Source organism: Heterodontus francisci, chromosome 34 (assembly GCF_036365525.1).
Source record: "Heterodontus francisci isolate sHetFra1 chromosome 34, sHetFra1.hap1, whole genome shotgun sequence".
Classification (NCBI taxonomy): domain Eukaryota; kingdom Metazoa; phylum Chordata; class Chondrichthyes; order Heterodontiformes; family Heterodontidae; genus Heterodontus; species Heterodontus francisci.
In genome coordinates this window covers 7,699,822-7,723,590 of record NC_090404.1, presented here as the reverse complement: position 1 = coordinate 7,723,590, position 23,769 = coordinate 7,699,822, and the positions used below count along the sequence as shown (strand labels likewise).

The 23,769-nt window shown below is 44.8% G+C and overlaps 1 protein-coding gene and 7 non-coding genes across 8 annotated transcripts; all 8 read left to right on the top strand.

Annotated features, from left to right (window-relative positions):
• The first annotated feature begins 798 nt into the window (after positions 1 to 798).
• trnan-guu (transfer RNA asparagine (anticodon GUU)) lies at positions 799 to 872 on the top strand. Its single transcript has one exon. It is a non-coding gene; the product is annotated as a tRNA-Asn (tRNA).
• A 2,726-nt stretch (positions 873 to 3,598) lies between these two features.
• On the top strand, positions 3,599 to 3,672 carry trnan-guu (transfer RNA asparagine (anticodon GUU)). The gene has a single exon. It is a non-coding gene; the product is annotated as a tRNA-Asn (tRNA).
• A 172-nt stretch (positions 3,673 to 3,844) lies between these two features.
• Positions 3,845 to 7,608, top strand: LOC137348559 (zinc finger protein 774-like). The gene is made up of 3 exons (XM_068013859.1): positions 3,845 to 3,867; positions 4,609 to 4,830; positions 7,362 to 7,608. The coding sequence occupies exons 1-3, from the start codon at positions 3,845 to 3,847 to the stop codon at positions 7,606 to 7,608; spliced, it is 492 nt and encodes a 163-aa protein (XP_067869960.1).
• trnan-guu (transfer RNA asparagine (anticodon GUU)) lies at positions 6,352 to 6,425 on the top strand. Its single transcript has one exon. It is a non-coding gene; the product is annotated as a tRNA-Asn (tRNA).
• A 1,495-nt stretch (positions 7,609 to 9,103) lies between the features above and the next one.
• trnan-guu (transfer RNA asparagine (anticodon GUU)) lies at positions 9,104 to 9,177 on the top strand. Its single transcript has one exon. It is a non-coding gene; the product is annotated as a tRNA-Asn (tRNA).
• Positions 9,178 to 16,757: 7,580 nt separating this feature from the next.
• Positions 16,758 to 16,831, top strand: trnan-guu (transfer RNA asparagine (anticodon GUU)). The gene has a single exon. It is a non-coding gene; the product is annotated as a tRNA-Asn (tRNA).
• Positions 16,832 to 19,510: 2,679 nt separating this feature from the next.
• trnan-guu (transfer RNA asparagine (anticodon GUU)) lies at positions 19,511 to 19,584 on the top strand. Its single transcript has one exon. It is a non-coding gene; the product is annotated as a tRNA-Asn (tRNA).
• Positions 19,585 to 22,263: 2,679 nt separating this feature from the next.
• On the top strand, positions 22,264 to 22,337 carry trnan-guu (transfer RNA asparagine (anticodon GUU)). The gene has a single exon. It is a non-coding gene; the product is annotated as a tRNA-Asn (tRNA).
• Positions 22,338 to 23,769: the final 1,432 nt, after the last annotated feature.

Below are 23,769 nucleotides of genomic sequence, written 5' to 3'. Positions count from 1 at the left end.
TCCCCTCCCCCCACACTATTTAGTTTAAAGCCCTAGTTATATGATTTGCCAGGACTCTGGTCCAAGCATTATTCAGGTGGAGCCCGTCCAATCGGAACAGCTCCCTCCCTCCCCAGTACTGGTGCCAATGTGCACGATTTCAAATCCATTTCTCCCACACCAATCTTTGAGCCACGCATTTACCTCTTTAATCTCATTGACCTTTGCCAATTTGCTCGTGGCTCAGGTAGTAATACGGAGATTATTACCTTTTTGGTTCTGCTTTTTAATTTAGCTCCAAGTTGCTCATATTCCCTCAGCAGAACCTCTAACATCGTTTTCCCTATATCGTTGGTACCTACGTGGATCACGACAACTGGATCTTTCTCCTCCAACTCCGAGTTTCTCTGCAGCCCAGATGAGATATCCTGAACCCTGGCACCAGGTCGGCAACAGAGCCTTCGGGACTCTCGATCCCAGCCACAGAGAACAGTGTCTATGCCCCTAATTTTTTTTTTTAGCAATTTGACATTGTTAAATATTCTTTATTTTGTACTAAATGCAACTATTTAATTGCCACAGCCATTTCGGTTGTGTCTCCTTTTGAATGTCTTACAAAAGAAGTTGTCCCATTGAAGGAAAGATTGCTGGGGAGAAATTCTGATTTATTCCACCAGATGGCAGCAACACCCCAGGAATTATCCGGCAGGGTCTCTCTGGAAAAACTGATCACTGCCAGGATGACACAGGCCGCACAACCTGAAACGATAATGCACTGATATCCTGCTTTGAAGTCTCTTGCAAACGGCGCTGCTATCGGTCTCTGTGGCGCAATCGGCTAGCGCGTTCGGCTGTTAACTGAAAGGTTGGTGGTTCAAGCCCACCCAGGGACGTTTGCTGACAACGCAAATGACGACCCGGTTGCGTTGTCAAGAATCACTTTGCTTTTTAAACAAAGTGATTCCTGACAACGCAGCGGGGACGTCATTTGCGTTGTCAGCAAACGCAGCCGAAAAGCATGAACAGGGTGGAGCTTTTTTGTTCCGAAAACAGAAGACTTAGCGGTGACATGATAGAGCTCTTTAAAATTATCAATGGGTTGGACAGACTAGATGTGGAGAGAATGCTTCCGCTTGTGAGTGAATCCAAATGCAGGGGTCATGAATGCAGTTACTGAAAAATCCAATAAGGAAATAAGGAGAGATTTCTTTACTCAGAGAGTGGGTAGAATGTGGAAGTGGTTGAAGCAAATAGTTGAGATGTTTTCAAAAGGAAACTAGATGAAAATATGAGAGAAAAGGGAATAAAAGGGTCTGCTGAAAGGCTGAAATGAGGGAGATGGAATGGGAGCAGACACATGAGGTGAATAAACACCTGTACAGACTAGTGGGACTGAATGGCCTGTTTGTGTACTGTGTATTCTATGCCATTCTATATAATTTCCTTTCACAGGGGTCTAGAAGGGGAGGATTTGCAGATGGGAAACTCAAACAAAACATCTCATCAAGATCTGACAGTCACTCGATTCATCGGCCTTTGCATGTGGAAGGAGAAATGTTTGTCTGTTCTGTCTGTGGGAAAATATTTCAAACATCAGTGTGACTGGAAAAGCACCGAGACACACACACACCCGAGAGAGAGTGTTCCAGTGAACTGACCGTGGAAAGAGCTTTAACAAGTTACACAGACTGAAAAAACATCACACCATTCACAGCGCAGAGAAACTGTACATGTGTTCTGAGTGTGGATGAGGCTTCAACTGATTGTCCAATCTGGAGAGACACAAGGACACCCTCACCATGGAGAAACCGTGGAAATGTGGAGACTATGGGAAGGGATTCAATTACCCATCCCAGCTGGAAACTCATCGACACAGTCACACTGGGGAGAGACTGTTCACCTGCTTCGGGTGTGGGAAGGGATTCACTCACTCATCCAATCTTCTGACACACCAACATGTTCACACTGCTAAGAGATCTTTTCAATATTCTGACTGTGAGAAGAGATTTGAAAGTAACAATGAGTTGCTGCAACACCAACGTACTCACCCTGGAGAGAGGCCTTTCACCTGCACTGAGAGTGGGAAGGAATATATTCGGTCATCCCACCTTCTGAGACATTAGGTCACACTGGGGAGAGGCCATTCACCTGCTCCGAGTGTAGGGAGGGATTCACTCGGTCATTCCACCTCTCCCAATCTATGTGTGAGTTAAAATCCCCCATTAATACTATTCTGCCTTTGTTACACACTTGCCTAATTTGTGAATTTATACAATCTAACACCTCAGAACTGCCACCAGGGGGTCTAAATACAACATCCATTACAGTTTTAGATCCTTTTCTGTTCCTCAATTCTACCCATAAGCTCTCCACTGGATGCTTTCCCCTGGTTATATCCTCCCTCACCAATGAGGTGATATTATTTCTAATCAGTAAGGCGACTCCACCCCCTCTGCCATTTTCTCTGTCCCTCCTGTAAACTTTATAACCAGATATGTTTAGTTTCCAAGCCCGACCATCCTGCAGCCACGTCTCCGCAATGGCCACCACATCATAATCTTCCATTTGATTTTGCACCTGCAGTTCATCTAGTTTATTCCTTACACTCCGTGTATTTGTATATAGAACTCTTATTTGGGCTATAGCCCCTAACCTGTCCCTCAGCACTGATGATTTATTCGCCTGTTTATTATTTCTCTCTTCTGGTTTAACCAGTATACTTGTTACAGTTTGGTAACAATCAGCTTCACCACTAACCTGCACTCCTACCTTCTCCTTTAACTTCCTGTTTTTCCATGTAACTGAACCCTCCCCTCCCCCCACGCTATTTAGCTTAAAGCCCTATCTACACCCCTAGTTATATGATTTGCCAGGACTCTGATCCCAGCATTATTCAGGTGGAGCCCGTCCCATCGGAACAGCTCCCTCCCTCCCCAGTACTGGTGCCAATGTCCACGATTTCAAATCCATTTCTCCCACACCAATCTTTGAGCCATGCATTTACCACTTTAATCTCATTGACCTTTGCCAATTTGCTCGTGGCTCAGGTAGTAATCCGGAGATTATTACCTTTTTGGTTCTGCTTTTTAATTTAGCTCCTAGTTGCTCATATTCCCTCAGCAGAACCTTTAACATCGTTTTCCCTATATCGTTGGTACCTACGTGGATCACGACAACTGGATCTTTCTCCTCCAACTCCGAGTTTCTCTGCAGCCCAGATGAGATATCCTGAACCCTGGCACCAGGTCGGCAATAGAGCCTTCGGGACTCTCGATCCCAGCCACAGAGAACAGTGTCTATGCCCCTAAAAATTTTTTTTAGCAATTTGACATTGTTAAATATTCTTTATTTTGTACTAAATGCAACTATTTAATTGCCACAGCCATTTCGGTTGTGTCTCCTTTTGAATGTCTGACAAAAGAAGTTCTCCGATTGAAGGAAAGATTGCTGGGGAGAAATTCTGATTTATTCCACCAGATGGCAGCAACACCCCAGGCATTATCCGGCAGAGTCAATCTGGAAAAACTGATCACTGCCAGGATGACACAGGCCGCACAACCTGAAACGATAATTCACTGATATCCTGCTTTGAAGTCTCTTGCAAACGGCGTTGCTATCGGTCTCTGTGGCGCAATCGGCTAGCGCGTTCGGCTGTTAACTGAAAGGTTGGTGGTTCAAGCCCACCCAGAGACGCTGTCCTTTTAAACAAAGTGATTCCTGACAACGCAGCGGGGACGTCATTTGCGTTGTCAGCAAACGCAGCCGAAAAGCATGAACAGGGTGGAGCTTTTTTGTTCCGAAAACAGAAGACTTAGCGGTGACATGATAGAGCTCTTTAAAATTATCAATGGGTTGGACAGACTAGATGTGGAGAGAATTCTTCCGCTTGTGAGTGAATCCAAATCCAGGGGTCATGAATACAGTTACTGAAAAATCCAATAAGGAAATAAGGAGAGATTTCTTTACTCAGAGAGTGGGTAGAATGTGGAAGTGGTTGAAGCAAATAGTTGAGATGTTTTCAAAAGGAAACTGGATGAAAATATGAGAGAAAAGGGAATAAAAGGGTCTGTTGAAAGGCTGAAATGAGGGAGATGGAATGGGAGCAGACACATGAGGTGAATAAACACCTGTGCAGACCAGTGGGACTGAATGACCTGTTTGTGTACTATGTATTCTATGCCATTCTATATAATTTCCTTTCACAGGGGTCTAGAAGGGGAGGATTTGCAGATGGGAAACTCAAACAAAATATCTCATCAAGATCTGACAGTCACTCGATTCATCGGCCTTTGAATGTGGAAGGAGAAATGTTTGTCTGTTCTGTCTGTGGGAAAATATTTCAAACATCAGTGTGACTGGAAAAGCACCGAGTCACACACACACCCGAGAGAGAGTGTTCCAGTGAACTGACCGTGGAAAGAGCTTTAACAAGTTACACAGACTGAAAAAACATCACACCATTCACAGCGCAGAGAAACTGTACATGTGTTCTGAGTGTGGATGAGGCTTCAACTGATTGTCCAATCTGGAGAGACACAAGGACACCCTCACCATGGAGAAACCGTGGAAATGTGGAGACTGTGGGAAGGGATTCCATTACCCATCCCAGCTGGAAACTCATCGACACAGTCACACTGGGGAGAGACCGTTCACCTGCTTCGGGTGTGGGAAGGGATTCACTCACTCATCCAATCTTCTGACACACCAACATGTTCACACTGCTAAGAGATCTTTTCAATGTTCTGACTGTGAGAAGAGATTTGAAAGTAACAATGAGTTGCTGCAACACCAACGTACTCACCCTGGAGAGAGGCCTTTCACCTGCACTGAGAGTGGGAAGGAATATATTCGGTCATCCCACCTTCTGAGACACTAGGTCACACTGGGGAGAGGCCATTCACCTGCTCCGAGTGTAGGGAGGGATTCACTCGGTCATTCCACCTCTCCCAATCTATGTGTGAGTTAAAATCCCCCATTAATACTATTCTGCCTTTGTTACACACTTGCCTAATTTGTGAATTAATACAATCTAACACCTCAGAACTGCCACCAGGGGGTCTAAATACAACATCCATTACAGTTTTAGATCCTTTTCTGTTCCTCAATTCTACCCATAAGCTCTCCACTGGATGCTTTCCCCTGGTTATATCCTCCCTCACCAATGAGGTGATATTATTTCTAATCAGTAAGGCGACTCCACCCCCTCTGCCATTTTCTCTGTCCCTCCTGTAAACTTTATAACCAGATATGTTTAGTTTCCAAGCCCGACCATCCTGCAGCCACGTCTCCGCAATGGCCACCACATCATAATCTTCCATTTGATTTTGCACCTGCAGTTCATCTAGTTTATTCCTTACACTCCGTGTATTTGTATATAGAACTCTTATTTGGGCTATAGCCCCTAACCTGTCCCTCAGCACTGATGATTTATTCGCCTGTTTATTATTTCTCTCTTCTGGTTTAACCAGTATACTTGTTACAGTTTGGTAACAATCAGCTTCACCACTAACCTGCACTCCTACCTTCTCCTTTAACTTCCTGTTTTTCCATGTAACTGAACCCTCCCCTCCCCCCACGCTATTTAGCTTAAAGCCCTATCTACACCCCTAGTTATATGATTTGCCAGGACTCTGATCCCAGCATTATTCAGGTGGAGCCCGTCCCATCGGAACAGCTCCCTCCCTCCCCAGTACTGGTGCCAATGTCCACGATTTCAAATCCATTTCTCCCACACCAATCTTTGAGCCATGCATTTACCTCTTTAATCTCATTGACCTTTGCCAATTTGCTCGTGGCTCAGGTAGTAATCCGGAGATTATTACCTTTTTGGTTCTGCTTTTTAATTTAGCTCCTAGTTGCTCATATTCCCTCAGCAGAACCTTTAACATCGTTTTCCCTATATCGTTGGTACCTATGTGGATCACGACAACTGGATCTTTCTCCTCCAACTCCGAGTTTCTCTGCAGCCCAGATGAGATATCCTGAACCCTGGCACCAGGTCGGCAATAGAGCCTTCGGGACTCTCGATCCCAGCCACAGAGAACAGTGTCTATGCCCCTAAAATTTTTTTTTAGCAATTTGACATTGTTAAATATTCTTTATTTTGTACTAAATGCAACTATTTAATTGCCACAGCCATTTCGGTTGTGTCTCCTTTTGAATGTCTGACAAAAGAAGTTCTCCGATTGAAGGAAAGATTGCTGGGGAGAAATTCTGATTTATTCCACCAGATGGCAGCAACACCCCAGGCATTATCCGGCAGAGTCAATCTGGAAAAACTGATCACTGCCAGGATGACACAGGCCGCACAACCTGAAACGATAATTCACTGATATCCTGCTTTGAAGTCTCTTGCAAACGGCGTTGCTATCGGTCTCTGTGGCGCAATCGGCTAGCGCGTTCGGCTGTTAACTGAAAGGTTGGTGGTTCAAGCCCACCCAGAGACGCTGTCCTTTTAAACAAAGTGATTCCTGACAACGCAGCGGGGACGTCATTTGCGTTGTCAGCAAACGCAGCCGAAAAGCATGAACAGGGTGGAGCTTTTTTGTTCCGAAAACAGAAGACTTAGCGGTGACATGATAGAGCTCTTTAAAATTATCAATGGGTTGGACAGACTAGATGTGGAGAGAATTCTTCCGCTTGTGAGTGAATCCAAATCCAGGGGTCATGAATACAGTTACTGAAAAATCCAATAAGGAAATAAGGAGAGATTTCTTTACTCAGAGAGTGGGTAGAATGTGGAAGTGGTTGAAGCAAATAGTTGAGATGTTTTCAAAAGGAAACTGGATGAAAATATGAGAGAAAAGGGAATAAAAGGGTCTGTTGAAAGGCTGAAATGAGGGAGATGGAATGGGAGCAGACACATGAGGTGAATAAACACCTGTGCAGACCAGTGGGACTGAATGACCTGTTTGTGTACTATGTATTCTATGCCATTCTATATAATTTCCTTTCACAGGGGTCTAGAAGGGGAGGATTTGCAGATGGGAAACTCAAACAAAATATCTCATCAAGATCTGACAGTCACTCGATTCATCGGCCTTTGAATGTGGAAGGAGAAATGTTTGTCTGTTCTGTCTGTGGGAAAATATTTCAAACATCAGTGTGACTGGAAAAGCACCGAGTCACACACACACCCGAGAGAGAGTGTTCCAGTGAACTGACCGTGGAAAGAGCTTTAACAAGTTACACAGACTGAAAAAACATCACACCATTCACAGCGCAGAGAAACTGTACATGTGTTCTGAGTGTGGATGAGGCTTCAACTGATTGTCCAATCTGGAGAGACACAAGGACACCCTCACCATGGAGAAACCGTGGAAATGTGGAGACTGTGGGAAGGGATTCCATTACCCATCCCAGCTGGAAACTCATCGACACAGTCACACTGGGGAGAGACCGTTCACCTGCTTCGGGTGTGGGAAGGGATTCACTCACTCATCCAATCTTCTGACACACCAACATGTTCACACTGCTAAGAGATCTTTTCAATGTTCTGACTGTGAGAAGAGATTTGAAAGTAACAATGAGTTGCTGCAACACCAACGTACTCACCCTGGAGAGAGGCCTTTCACCTGCACTGAGAGTGGGAAGGAATATATTCGGTCATCCCACCTTCTGAGACACTAGGTCACACTGGGGAGAGGCCATTCACCTGCTCCGAGTGTAGGGAGGGATTCACTCGGTCATTCCACCTCTCCCAATCTATGTGTGAGTTAAAATCCCCCATTAATACTATTCTGCCTTTGTTACACACTTGCCTAATTTGTGAATTAATACAATCTAACACCTCAGAACTGCCACCAGGGGGTCTAAATACAACATCCATTACAGTTTTAGATCCTTTTCTGTTCCTCAATTCTACCCAAAAGCTCTCCACTGGATGCTTTCCCCTCATTATATCCTCCCTCACCAATGAGGTGATATTATTTCTAATCAGTAAGGCTACTCCAGCCGCCGCCCCCCCCCCCTGCCATTTTCTCTGTCCCTCCTGTAAACTTTATAACCAGGTATATTTAGTTCCCAGTCCTGACCATCCTGCAGCCACGTCTCCGCAATGGCCACCACATCATAATCTTCCATTTGATTTTGCGCCTGCAGTTCATCTAGTTTATTTCTTACACTCCGTGTATTTGTATATAGAACTCTTATTTGGGCTATACCCCCTAACCTGTCCCTCAGCACTCATGCTTTATTCGCCTGTTTATTATTTCTCTCTTCTGGTTTAACCAGTATACTTGTTGCAGTTTGGTAACAATCAGCCTCACCACCAACCTGCACTCCTACCTTCTCCTTTAACTTCCTGTTTTTCCATGTAACTGAACCCTCCCCTCCCCCCACACTATTTAGTTTAAAGCCCTAGTTATATGATTTGCCAGGACTCTGGTCCAAGCATTATTCAGGTGGAGCCCGTCCAATCGGAACAGCTCCCTCCCTCCCCAGTACTGGTGCCAATGTGCACGATTTCAAATCCATTTCTCCCACACCAATCTTTGAGCCACGCATTTACCTCTTTAATCTCATTGACCTTTGCCAATTTGCTCGTGGCTCAGGTAGTAATACGGAGATTATTACCTTTTTGGTTCTGCTTTTTAATTTAGCTCCAAGTTGCTCATATTCCCTCAGCAGAACCTCTAACATCGTTTTCCCTATATCGTTGGTACCTACGTGGATCACGACAACTGGATCTTTCTCCTCCAACTCCGAGTTTCTCTGCAGCCCAGATGAGATATCCTGAACCCTGGCACCAGGTCGGCAACAGAGCCTTCGGGACTCTCGATCCCAGCCACAGAGAACAGTGTCTATGCCCCTAATTTTTTTTTTTAGCAATTTGACATTGTTAAATATTCTTTATTTTGTACTAAATGCAACTATTTAATTGCCACAGCCATTTCGGTTGTGTCTCCTTTTGAATGTCTTACAAAAGAAGTTGTCCCATTGAAGGAAAGATTGCTGGGGAGAAATTCTGATTTATTCCACCAGATGGCAGCAACACCCCAGGAATTATCCGGCAGGGTCTCTCTGGAAAAACTGATCACTGCCAGGATGACACAGGCCGCACAACCTGAAACGATAATGCACTGATATCCTGCTTTGAAGTCTCTTGCAAACGGCGCTGCTATCGGTCTCTGTGGCGCAATCGGCTAGCGCGTTCGGCTGTTAACTGAAAGGTTGGTGGTTCAAGCCCACCCAGGGACGTTTGCTGACAACGCAAATGACGACCCGGTTGCGTTGTCAAGAATCACTTTGCTTTTTAAACCAAGTGATTCCTGACAACGCAGCGGGGACGTCATTTGCGTTGTCAGCAAACGCAGCCGAAAAGCATGAACAGGGTGGAGCTTTTTTGTTCCGAAAACAGAAGACTTAGCGGTGACATGATAGAGCTCTTTAAAATTATCAATGGGTTGGACAGACCAGATGTGGAGAGAATGCTTCCGCTTGTGAGTGAATCCAAATCCAGGGGTCATGAATACAGTTACTGAAAAATCCAATAAGGAAATAAGGAGAGATTTCTTTACTCAGAGAGTGGGTAGAATGTGGAAGTGGTTGAAGCAAATAGTTGAGATGTTTTCAAAAGGAAACTAGATGAAAATATGAGAGAAAAGGGAATAAAAGGGTCTCTTGAAAGGCTGATATGAGGGAGATGGAATGGGAGCAGACACATGAGGTGAATGAACACCTGTACAGACCAGTGGGACTGAATGGCCTGTTTGTGTACTGTGTATTCTATGCCATTCTATATAATTTCCTTTCACAGGGGTCTAGAAGGGGAGGATTTGCAGATGGGAAACTCAAACAAAACATCTCATCAAGATCTGACAGTCACTCGATTCATCGGCCTTCGAATGTGGAAGGAGAAATGTTTGTCTGTTCTGTCTGTGGGAAAATATTTCAAACATCAGTGTGACTGGAAAAGCACCGAGACACACACACACCCGAGAGAGAGTGTTCCAGTGAACTGACCGCGGAAAGAGCTTTAACCAGTTACACAGACTGAAGAAACATCACACCATTCACAGCGCAGAGAAACTGTACACGTGTTCTGAGTGTGGATGAGGCTTCAACTGATTGTCCAATCTGGAGAGACACAAGGACACCCTCACCATGGAGAAACCGTGGAAATGTGGAGACTGTGGGAAGGGATTCAATTACCCATCCCAGCTGGAAACTCATCGACACAGTCACACTGGGGAGAGACCGTTCACCTGCTTCGGGTGTGGGAAGGGATTCACTCACTCATCCAATCTTCTGACACACCAACATATTCACACTGCTAAGAGATCTTTTCAATGTTCTGACTGTGAGAAGAGATTTGAAAGTAACAATGAGTTGCTGCAACACCAACGTACTCACCCTGGAGAGAGGCCTTTCACCTGCACTGAGAGTGGGAAGGAATATATTCGGTCATCCCACCTTCTGAGACACTAGGTCACACTGGGGAGAGGCCATTCACCTGCTCCGAGTGTAGGGAGGGATTCACTCGGTCATTCCACCTCTCCCAATCTATGTGTGAGTTAAAATCCCCCATTAATACTATTCTGCCTTTGTTACACACTTGCCTAATTTGTGAATTTATACAATCTAACACCTCAGAACTGCCACCAGGGGGTCTATACACAACATCCATTACAGTTTTAGATCCTTTTCTGTTCCTCAATTCTACCCATAAGCTCTCCACTGGATGCTTTCCCCTCGTTATATCCTCCCTCACCAATGAGGTGATATTATTTCTAATCAGTAAGGCTACTCCACCCCCTCTGCCATTTTCCCTGTCCCTCCTGTAAACTTTATAACCAGATATGTTTAGTTTCCAATCCCGACCATCCTGCAGCCACGTCTCCGCAATGGCCACCACATCATAATCTTCCATTTGATTTTGCACCTGCAGTTCATCTAGTTTATTCCTTACACTCCGTGTATTTGTACATAGAACTCTTATTTGGGCTATAGCCCCTAACCTGTCCCTCAGCACTGATGCTTTATTCGCCTGTTTATTATTTCTCTCTTCTGGTTTAACCAGTATACGCCTTACAGTTTGGTAACAATCAGCTTCACCACCAACCTGCACTCCTACCTTCTCCTTTAACTTCCTGTTTTTCCATGTAACTGAACCCTCCCCTCCCCCCACACTATTTAGTTTAAAGCCCTATCTACACCCCTGGTTATATGATTTGCCAGGACTCTGGTCCCAGCATTATTCAGGTGGAGCCCGTCCCATTGGAACAGCTCCCTCCCTCCCCAGTACTGGTGCCAATGTCCACGATTTCAAATCCATTTCTCCCACACCAATCTTTGAGCCACGCATTTACCTCTTTAATCTCATTGACCTTTGCCAATTTGCTCGTGGCTCAGGTAGTAATCCGGAGATTATTACCTTTTTGGTTCTGCTTTTTAATTTCGCTCCTAGTTGCTCATATTCCCTCAGCAGAACCTCTAACATCGTTTTCCCTATATCGTTGGTACCTACGTGGATCACGACAACTGGATCTTTCTCCTCCAACTCCGAGTTTCTCTGCAGCCCAGATGAGATATCCTGAACCCTGGCACCAGGTAGGCAACAGAGCCTTCGGGACTCTCGATCCCAGCCACAGAGAACAGTGTCTATGCCCCTAAAAAATTTTTTTTAGCAATTTGACATTGTTAAATATTCTTTATTTTGTACTAAATGCAACTATTTAATTGCACAAAGTGATTCCTGACAACGCAGCCGGGTCGTCATTTGCGTTGTCAGCAAACGCAGCCGAAAAGCATGAACAGGGTGGAGCTTTTTTGTTCCGAAAACAGAAGACTTAGCGGTGACATGATAGAGCTCTTTAAAATTATCAATGGGTTGGACAGACTAGATGTGGAGAGAATGCTTCCGCTTGTGAGTGAATCCAAATCCAGGGGTCATGAATGCAGTTACTGAAAAATCCAATAAGGAAATAAGGAGAGATTTCTTTACTCGGAGAGTGGGTACAATGTGGAAGTGGTTGAAGCAAATAGTTGAGATGTTTTCAAAAGGAAACTAGATGAAAATATGAGAGAAAAGGGAATAAAAGGGTCTGTTGAAAGGCTGAAATGAGGGAGATGGAATGGGAGCAGACACATGAGGTGAATAAACACCTGTACAGACCAGTGGGACTGAATGGCCTGTTTGTGTACTGTGTATTCTATGCCATTCTATATAATTTCCTTTCACAGGGGTCTAGAAGGGGAGGATTTGCAGATGGGAAACTCAAACAAAACATCTCATCAAGATCTGACAGTCACTCGATTCATCGGCCTTTGAATGTGGAAGGAGAAATGTTTGTCTGTTCTGTCTGTGGGAAAATATTTCAAACATCAGTGTGACTGGAAAAGCACCGAGACACACACACACCCGAGAGAGAGTGTTCCAGTGAACTGACCGTGGAAAGAGCTTTAACAAGTTACACAGACTGAAAAAACATCACACCATTCACAGCGCAGAGAAACTGTACATGTGTTCTGAGTGTGGATGAGGCTTCAACTGATTGTCCAATCTGGAGAGACACAAGGACACCCTCACCATGGAGAAACCGTGGAAATGTGGAGACTGTGGGAAGGGATTCAATTACCCATCCCAGCTGGAAACTCATCGACACAGTCACACTGGGGAGAGACCGTTCACCTGCTTCGGGTGTGGGAAGGGATTCACTCACTCATCCAATCTTCTGACACACCAACAAGTTCACACTGCTAAGAGATCTTTTCAATGTTCTGACTGTGAGAAGAGATTTGAAAGTAACAATGAGTTGCTGCAACACCAACGTACTCACCCTGGAGAGAGGCCTTTCACCTGCACTGAGAGTGGGAAGGAATATATTCGGTCATCCCACCTTCTGAGACACTAGGTCACACTGGGGAGAGGCCATTCACCTGCTCCGAGTGTAGGGAGGGATTCACTCGGTCATTCCACCTCTCCCAATCTATGTGTGAGTTAAAATCCCCCATTAATACTATTCTGCCTTTGTTACACACTTGCCTAATTTGTGAATTTATACAATCTAACACCTCAGAACTGCCACCAGGGGGTCTAAATACAACATCCATTACAGTTTTAGATCCTTTTCTGTTCCTCAATTCTACCCATAAGCTCTCCACTGGATGCTTTCCCCTGGTTATATCCTCCCTCACCAATGAGGTGATATTATTTCTAATCAGTAAGGCTACTCCACCCCCTCTGCCATTTTCCCTGTCCCTCCTGTAAACTTTATAACCAGATATGTTTAGTTTCCAATCCCGACCATCCTGCAGCCACGTCTCCGCAATGGCCACCACATCATAATCTTCCATTTGATTTTGCACCTGCAGTTCATCTAGTTTATTCCTTACACTCCGTGTATTTGTATATAGAACTCTTATTTGGGCTATAGCCCCTAACCTGTCCCTCAGCACTGATGCTTTATTCGCCTGTTTATTATTTCTCTCTTCTGGTTTAACCAGTATACGCCTTACAGTTTGGTAACAATCAGCTTCACCACCAACCTGCACTCCTACCTTCTCCTTTAACTTCCTGTTTTTCCATGTAACTGAACCCTCCCCTCCCCCCACACTATTTAGTTTAAAGCCCTATCTACACCCCTGGTTATATGATTTGCCAGGACTCTGATCCCAGCATTATTCAGGTGGAGCCCGTCCCATCGGAACAGCTCCCTCCCTCCCCAGTACTGGTGCCAATGTCCACGATTTCAAATCCATTTCTCCCACACCAATCTTTGAGCCACGCATTTACCTCTTTAATCTCATTGACCTTTGCCAATTTGCTCGTGGCTCAGGTAGTAATCCGGAGATTATTACCTTTTTGGTTCTGCTTTATAATTTCGCTCCTAGTTGCTCATATTCCCTCAGCAGAACCTCTAACATCGTTTTCCCTATATCGTTGGTACCTACGTGGATCACGACAACTGGATCTTTCTCCTCCAACTCCGAGTTTCTCTGCAGCCTAGATGAGATATCCTGAACCCTGGCACCAGGTAGGCAACAGAGCCTTCGGGACTCTCGATCCCAGCCACAGAGAACAGTGTCTATGCCCCTAAAAATTTTTTTTTAGCAATTTGACATTGTTAAATATTCTTTATTTTGTACTAAATGCAACTATTTAATTGCACAAAGTGATTCCTGACAACGCAGCCGGGTCGTCATTTGCGTTGTCAGCAAACGCAGCCGAAAAGCATGAACAGGGTGGAGCTTTTTTGTTCCGAAAACAGAAGACTTAGCGGTGACATGATAGAGCTCTTTAAAATTATCAATGGGTTGGACAGACTAGATGTGGAGAGAATGCTTCCGCTTGTGAGTGAATCCAAATCCAGGGGTCATGAATGCAGTTACTGAAAAATCCAATAAGGAAATAAGGAGAGATTTCTTTACTCGGAGAGTGGGTACAATGTGGAAGTGGTTGAAGCAAATAGTTGAGATGTTTTCAAAAGGAAACTAGATGAAAATATGAGAGAAAAGGGAATAAAAGGGTCTGTTGAAAGGCTGAAATGAGGGAGATGGAATGGGAGCAGACACATGAGGTGAATAAACACCTGTACAGACCAGTGGGACTGAATGGCCTGTTTGTGTACTGTGTATTCTATGCCATTCTATATAATTTCCTTTCACAGGGGTCTAGAAGGGGAGGATTTGCAGATGGGAAACTCAAACAAAACATCTCATCAAGATCTGACAGTCACTCGATTCATTGGCCTTTGAATGTGGAAGGAGAAATGTTTGTCTGTTCTGTCTGTGGGAAAATATTTCAAACATCAGTGTGACTGGAAAAGCACCGAGACACACACACACCCGAGAGAGAGTGTTCCAGTGAACTGACCGTGGAAAGAGCTTTAACAAGTTACACAGACTGAAAAAACATCACACCATTCACAGCGCAGAGAAACTGTACATGTGTTCTGAGTGTGGATGAGGCTTCAACTGATTGTCCAATCTGGAGAGACACAAGGACACCCTCACCATGGAGAAACCGTGGAAATGTGGAGACTGTGGGAAGGGATTCAATTACCCATCCCAGCTGGAAACTCATCGACACAGTCACACTGGGGAGAGACCGTTCACCTGCTTCGGGTGTGGGAAGGGATTCACTCACTCATCCAATCTTCTGACACACCAACAAGTTCACACTGCTAAGAGATCTTTTCAATGTTCTGACTGTGAGAAGAGATTTGAAAGTAACAATGAGTTGCTGCAACACCAACGTACTCACCCTGGAGAGAGGCCTTTCACCTGCACTGAGAGTGGGAAGGAATATATTCGGTCATCCCACCTTCTGAGACACTAGGTCACACTGGGGAGAGGCCATTCACCTGCTCCGAGTGTAGGGAGGGATTCACTCGGTCATTCCACCTCTCCCAATCTATGTGTGAGTTAAAATCCCCCATTAATACTCTTCTGCCTTTGTTACACACTTGCCGAATTTGTGAATTTATACAATCTAACACCTCAGAACTGCCACCAGGGGGTCTATACACAACATCCATTACAGTTTTAGATAATTTTCTGTTCCTCAATTCTACCCATAAGCTCTCCACTGGATGCTTTCCCCTCGTTATATCCTCCCTCACCAATGAGGTGATATTATTTCTAATCAGTAAGGCTACTCCACCCCCTCTGCCATTTTCTCTGTCCCTCCTGTAAACTTTATAACCAGATATATTTAGTTTCCAGTCCCGACCATCCTGCAGCCACGTCTCCGCAATGGCCAGCACATCATAATCTTCCATTTGAATTTGCGCCTGCAGCTCATCTAGTTTATTCCTTACACTCCGTGTATTTGTATATGGAACTCTTATTTGGGCTATAGCCCCTAACCTGTCCCTCAGCACTCATGCTTTATTCGCCTGTTTATTATTTCTCTCTTTTGGTTTAACCAGTATACTTGTTGCAGTTTGGTAACAATCAGCTTCACCACCAACCTGCACTCCTACCTTCTCCTTTAACTACCTGTTTTTCCATGTAACTGAACCCTCCCCTCCCCCCACGCTATTTAGTTTAAAGCCCTATCTACACCCCTAGTTATATGATTTGCCAGGACTCTGGTCCCAGCATTATTCAGGTGGAGCCCGTCCCATCGGAACAGCTCCCTCCCTCCCCAGTACTGGTGCCAATGTCCACGATTTCAAATCCATTTCTCCCACACCAATCTTTGAGCCACGCATTTACCTCTTTAATCTCATTGACCCTTTGCCAATTTGCTCGTGGCTCAGGTAGTAATCCGGAGATTATTACCTTTTTGGTTCTGCTTTTTAATTTAGCTCCAAGTTGCTCATATTCCCTCAGCAGAACCTCTAACATCGTTTTCCCTATATCGTTGGTACCTACGTGGATCACGACAACTGGATCTTTCTCCTCCAACTCCGAGTTCCTCTGCAGCCCAGATGAGATATCCTGAACCCTGGCACCAGGTAGGCAACAGAGCCTTCGGGACTCTCAATCCCAGCCACAGAGAACAGTGTCTGTGCCCCTAAAAAATTTTTTTTAGCAATTTGACATTGTTAAATATTCTTTATTTTGTACTAAATGCAACTATTTAATTGCCACAGCCATTTCGGTTGTGTCTCCTTTTGAATGTCTGACAAAAGAAGTTCTCCGATTGAAGGAAAGATTGCTGAGGAGAAATTCTGATTTATTCCACCAGATGGCAGCAACACCCCAGGAATTATCCGGCAGGGTCTATCTGGAAAAACTGATCACTGCCAGGATGACACAGGCCGCACAACCTGAAACGATAATTCACTGATATCCTGCTTTGAAGTCTCTTGCAAACGGCGCTGCTATCGGTCTCTGTGGCGCAATCGGCTAGCGCGTTCGGCTGTTAACTGAAAGGTTGGTGGTTCAAGCCCACCCAGGGACGGTGCCTTTTTAAACAAAGTGATTCCTGACAACGCAGCGGGGACGTCATTTGCGTTGTCAGCAAACGCAGCCGAAAAGCATGAACAGGGTGGAGCTTTTTTGTTCCGAAAACAGAAGACTTAGCGGTGACATGATGGAGCTCTTTAAAATTATCAATGGGTTGGACAGAGTAGATGTGGAGAGAATGCTTCCGCTTGTGAGTGAATCCAAATCCAGGGGTCATGAATACAGTTACTGAAAAATCCAATAAGGAAATAAGGAGAGATTTCTTTACTCAGAGAGTGGGTAGAATGTGGAAGTGGTTGAAGCAAATAGTTGAGATGTTTTCAAAAGGAAACTAGATGAAAATATGAGAGAAAAGGGAATAAAAGGGTCTGCTGAAAGGCTGAAATGAGGGAGATGGAATGGGAGCAGACACATGAGGTGAATAAACACCTGTACAGACTAGTGGGACTGAATGGCCTGTTTGTGTACTGTGTATTCTATGCCATTCTATATAATTTCCTTTCACAGGGGTCTAGAAGGGGAGGATTTGCAGATGGGAAACTCAAACAAAACATCTCATCAAGATCTGACAGTCACTCGATTCATCGGCCTTTGCATGTGGAAGGAGAAATGTTTGTCTGTTCTGTCTGTGGGAAAATATTTCAAACATCAGTGTGACTGGAAAAGCACCGAGACACACACACACCCGAGAGAGAGTGTTCCAGTGAACTGACCGTGGAAAGAGCTTTAACAAGTTACACAGACTGAAAAAACATCACACCATTCACAGCGCAGAGAAACTGTACATGTGTTCTGAGTGTGGATGAGGCTTCAACTGATTGTCCAATCTGGAGAGACACAAGGACACCCTCACCATGGAGAAACCGTGGAAATGTGGAGACTGTGGGAAGGGATTCAATTACCCATCCCAGCTGGAAACTCATCGACACAGTCACACTGGGGAGAGACTGTTCACCTGCTTCGGGTGTGGGAAGGGATTCACTCACTCATCCAATCTTCTGACACACCAACAAGTTCACACTGCTAAGAGATCTTTTCAATGTTCTGACTGTGAGAAGAGATTTGAAAGTAACAATGAGTTGCTGCAACACCAACGTACTCACCCTGGAGAGAGGCCTTTCACCTGCACTGAGAGTGGGAAGGAATATATTCGGTCATCCCACCTTCTGAGACACTAGGTCACACTGGGGAGAGGCCATTCACCTGCTCCGAGTGTAGGGAGGGATTCGCTCGGTCATTCCACCTCTCCCAATCTATGTGTGAGTTAAAATCCCCCATTAATACTATTCTGCCTTTGTTACACACTTGCCTAATTTGTGAATTTATACAATCTAACACCTCAGAACTGCCACCAGGGGGTCTATATACAACATCCATTACAGTTTTAGATCCTTTTCTGTTCCTCAATTCTACCCATAAGCTCTCCACTGGATGCTTTCCCCTCATTATATCCTCCCTCACCAATGAGGTGATATTATTTCTAATCAGTAAGGCTACTCCACCCCCCCTGCTATTTTCTCTGTCCCTCCTGTAAACTTTATAACCAGATATATTTAGTTTCCAGTCCCGACCATCCTGCAGCCACGTCTCCGCAATGGCCAGCACATCATAATCTTCCATTTGAATTTGCGCCTGCAGCTCATCTAGTTTATTCCTTACACTCCGTGTATTTGTATATGGAACTCTTATTTGGGCTATAGCCCCTAACCTGTCCCTCAGCACATGCTTTATTCGCCTGTTTATTATTTCTCTCTTTTGGTTTAACCAGTACACTTGTTGCAGTTTGGTAACAATCAGCTTCACCACCAACCTGCACTCCTACCTTCTCCTTTAACTACCTGTTTTTCCATGTAACTGAACCCTCCCCTCCCCCCACGCTATTTAGTTTAAAGCCCTATCTACACCCCTAGTTATATGATTTGCCAGGACTCTGGTCCCAGCATTATTCAGGTGGAGCCCGTCCCATCGGAACAGCTCCCTCCCTCCCCAGTACTGGTGCCAATGTCCACGATTTCAAATCCATTTCTCCCACACCAATCTTTGAGCCACGCATTTACCTCTTTAATCTCATTGACCCTTTGCCAATTTGCTCGTGGCTCAGGTAGTAATCCGGAGATTATTACCTTTTTGGTTCTGCTTTTTAATTTAGCTCCAAGTTGCTCATATTCCCTCAGCAGAACCTCTAACATCGTTTTCCCTATATCGTTGGTACCTACGTGGATCACGACAACTGGATCTTTCTCCTCCAACTCCGAGTTCCTCTGCAGCCCAGATGAGATATCCTGAACCCTGGCACCAGGTAGGCAACAGAGCCTTCGGGACTCTCAATCCCAGCCACAGAGAACAGTGTCTGTGCCCCTAAAAATTTTTTTTTAGCAATTTGACATTGTTAAATATTCTTTATTTTGTACTAAATGCAACTATTTAATTGCCACAGCCATTTCGGTTGTGTCTCCTTTTGAATGTCTGACAAAAGAAGTTCTCCGATTGAAGGAAAGATTGCTGAGGAGAAATTCTGATTTATTCCACCAGATGGCAGCAACACCCCAGGAATTATCCGGCAGGGTCTATCTGGAAAAACTGATCACTGCCAGGATGACACAGGCCGCACAACCTGAAACGATAATTCACTGATATCCTGCTTTGAAGTCTCTTGCAAACGGCGCTGCTATCGGTCTCTGTGGCGCAATCGGCTAGCGCGTTCGGCTGTTAACTGAAAGGTTGGTGGTTCAAGCCCACCCAGGGACGGTGCCTTTTTAAACAAAGTGATTCCTGACAACGCAGCGGGGACGTCATTTGCGTTGTCAGCAAACGCAGCCGAAAAGCATGAACAGGGTGGAGCTTTTTTGTTCCGAAAACAGAAGACTTAGCGGTGACATGATGGAGCTCTTTAAAATTATCAATGGGTTGGACAGAGTAGATGTGGAGAGAATGCTTCCGCTTGTGAGTGAATCCAAATCCAGGGGTCATGAATACAGTTACTGAAAAATCCAATAAGGAAATAAGGAGAGATTTCTTTACTCAGAGAGTGGGTAGAATGTGGAAGTGGTTGAAGCAAATAGTTGAGATGTTTTCAAAAGGAAACTAGATGAAAATATGAGAGAAAAGGGAATAAAAGGGTCTGCTGAAAGGCTGAAATGAGGGAGATGGAATGGGAGCAGACACATGAGGTGAATAAACACCTGTACAGACTAGTGGGACTGAATGGCCTGTTTGTGTACTGTGTATTCTATGCCATTCTATATAATTTCCTTTCACAGGGGTCTAGAAGGGGAGGATTTGCAGATGGGAAACTCAAACAAAACATCTCATCAAGATCTGACAGTCACTCGATTCATCGGCCTTTGCATGTGGAAGGAGAAATGTTTGTCTGTTCTGTCTGTGGGAAAATATTTCAAACATCAGTGTGACTGGAAAAGCACCGAGACACACACACACCCGAGAGAGAGTGTTCCAGTGAACTGACCGTGGAAAGAGCTTTAACAAGTTACACAGACTGAAAAAACATCACACCATTCACAGCGCAGAGAAACTGTACATGTGTTCTGAGTGTGGATGAGGCTTCAACTGATTGTCCAATCTGGAGAGACACAAGGACACCCTCACCATGGAGAAACCGTGGAAATGTGGAGACTGTGGGAAGGGATTCAATTACCCATCCCAGCTGGAAACTCATCGACACAGTCACACTGGGGAGAGACTGTTCACCTGCTTCGGGTGTGGGAAGGGATTCACTCACTCATCCAATCTTCTGACACACCAACAAGTTCACACTGCTAAGAGATCTTTTCAATGTTCTGACTGTGAGAAGAGATTTGAAAGTAACAATGAGTTGCTGCAACACCAACGTACTCACCCTGGAGAGAGGCCTTTCACCTGCACTGAGAGTGGGAAGGAATATATTCGGTCATCCCACCTTCTGAGACACTAGGTCACACTGGGGAGAGGCCATTCACCTGCTCCGAGTGTAGGGAGGGATTCGCTCGGTCATTCCACCTCTCCCAATCTATGTGTGAGTTAAAATCCCCCATTAATACTATTCTGCCTTTGTTACACACTTGCCTAATTTGTGAATTTATACAATCTAACACCTCAGAACTGCCACCAGGGGGTCTATATACAACATCCATTACAGTTTTAGATCCTTTTCTGTTCCTCAATTCTACCCATAAGCTCTCCACTGGATGCTTTCCCCTCATTATATCCTCCCTCACCAATGAGGTGATATTATTTCTAATCAGTAAGGCTACTCCACCCCCCCTGCTATTTTCTCTGTCCCTCCTGTAAACTTTATAACCAGATATATTTAGTTTCCAGTCCCGACCATCCTGCAGCCACGTCTCCGCAATGGCCAGCACATCATAATCTTCCATTTGAATTTGCGCCTGCAGCTCATCTAGTTTATTCCTTACACTCCGTGTATTTGTATATGGAACTCTTATTTGGGCTATAGCCCCTAACCTGTCCCTCAGCACATGCTTTATTCGCCTGTTTATTATTTCTCTCTTTTGGTTTAACCAGTACACTTGTTGCAGTTTGGTAACAATCAGCTTCACCACCAACCTGCACTCCTACCTTCTCCTTTAACTACCTGTTTTTCCATGTAACTGAACCCTCCCCTCCCCCCACGCTATTTAGTTTAAAGCCCTATCTACACCCCTAGTTATATGATTTGCCAGGACTCTGGTCCCAGCATTATTCAGGTGGAGCCCGTCCCATCGGAACAGCTCCCTCCCTCCCCAGTACTGGTGCCAATGTCCACGATTTCAAATCCATTTCTCCCACACCAATCTTTGAGCCACGCATTTACCTCTTTAATCTCATTGACCCTTTGCCAATTTGCTCGTGGCTCAGGTAGTAATCCGGAGATTATTACCTTTTTGGTTCTGCTTTTTAATTTAGCTCCAAGTTGCTCATATTCCCTCAGCAGAACCTCTAACATCGTTTTCCCTATATCGTTGGTACCTACGTGGATCACGACAACTGGATCTTTCTCCTCCAACTCCGAGTTCCTCTGCAGCCCAGATGAGATATCCTGAACCCTGGCACCAGGTAGGCAACAGAGCCTTCGGGACTCTCAATCCCAGCCACAGAGAACAGTGTCTGTGCCCCTAAAAATTTTTTTTTAGCAATTTGACATTGTTAAATATTCTTTATTTTGTACTAAATGCAACTATTTAATTGCCACAGCCATTTCGGTTGTGTCTCCTTTTGAATGTCTGACAAAAGAAGTTCTCCGATTGAAGGAAAGATTGCTGGGGAGAAATTCTGATTTATTCCACCAGATGGCAGCAACACCCCAGGAATTATCCGGCAGGGTCTATCTGGAAAAACTGATCACTGCCAGGATGACACAGGCCGCACAACCTGAAACGATAATTCACTGATATCCTGCTTTGAAGTCTCTTGCAAACGGCGCTGCTATCGGTCTCTGTGGCGCAATCGGCTAGCGCGTTCGGCTGTTAACTGAAAGGTTGGTGGTTCAAGCCCACCCAGGGACGGTGCCTTTTTAAACAAAGTGATTCCTGACAACGCAGCGTGGACGTCATTTGCGTTGTCAGCAAACGCAGCCGAAAAGCATGAACAGGGTGGAGCTTTTTTGTTCCGAAAACAGAAGACTTAGCGGTGACATGATGGAGCTCTTTAAAATTATCAATGAGTTGGACAGAGTAGATGTGGAGAGAATGCTTCCGCTTGTGAGTGAATCCAAATCCAGGGGTCATGAATACAGTTACTGAAAAATCCAATAAGGAAATAAGGAGAGATTTCTTTACTCAGAGAGTGGGTAGAATGTGGAAGTGGTTGAAGCAAATAGTTGAGATGTTTTCAAAAGGAAACTAGATGAAAATATGAGAGAAAAGGGAATAAAAGGGTCTGCTGAAAGGCTGATATGAGGGAGATGGAATGGGAGCAGACACATGAGGTGAATAAACACCTGTACAGACTAGTGGGACTGAATGGCCTGTTTGTGTACTGTGTATTCTATGCCATTCTATATAATTTCCTTTCACAGGGGTCTAGAAGGGGAGGATTTGCAGATGGGAAACTCAAACAAAACATCTCATCAAGATCTGACAGTCACTCGATTCATCGGCCTTTGCATGTGGAAGGAGAAATGTTTGTCTGTTCTGTCTGTGGGAAAATATTTCAAACATCAGTGTGACTGGAAAAGCACCGAGACACACACACACCCGAGAGAGAGTGTTCCAGTGAACTGACCGTGGAAAGAGCTTTAACAAGTTACACAGACTGAAAAAACATCACACCATTCACAGCGCAGAGAAACTGTACATGTGTTCTGAGTGTGGATGAGGCTTCAACTGATTGTCCAATCTGGAGAGACACAAGGACACCCTCACCATGGAGAAACCGTGGAAATGTGGAGACTGTGGGAAGGGATTCAATTACCCATCCCAGCTGGAAACTCATCGACACAGTCACACTGGGGAGAAACTGTTCACCTGCTTCGGGTGTGGGAAGGGATTCACTCACTCATCCAATCTTCTGACACACCAACAAGTTCACACTGCTAAGAGATCTTTTCAATGTTCTGACTGTGAGAAGAGATTTGAAAGTAACAATGAGTTGCTGCAACACCAACGTACTCACCCTGGAGAGAGGCCTTTCACCTGCACTGAGAGTGGGAAGGAATATATTCGGTCATCCCACCTTCTGAGACACTAGGTCACACTGGGGAGAGGCCATTCACCTGCTCCGAGTGTAGGGAGGGATTCACTCGGTCATTCCACCTCTCCCAATCTATGTGTGAGTTAAAATCCCCCATTAATACTATTCTGCCTTTGTTACACACTTGCCTAATTTGTGAATTTATACAATCTAACACCTCAGAACTGCCACCAGGGGGTCTAAATACAACATCCATTACAGTTTTAGATCCTTTTCTGTTCCTCAATTCTACCCATAAGCTCTCCA

Excerpts from the sequence above, each read along its gene's own strand:
- LOC137348559 (XM_068013859.1), top strand. The coding sequence starts at position 3,845 with ATGTGGAGAGAATTCTTCCGCTT. Across the intron at positions 3,868-4,608 it reads TGGAGAGAATTCTTCCGCTT|TCACACTGGGGAGAGACCGT; the intron begins GTGAGTGAATCC and ends TCATCGACACAG. Across the intron at positions 4,831-7,361 it reads AGTGGGAAGGAATATATTCG|TCACACTGGGGAGAGACCGT; the intron begins GTCATCCCACCT and ends TCATCGACACAG.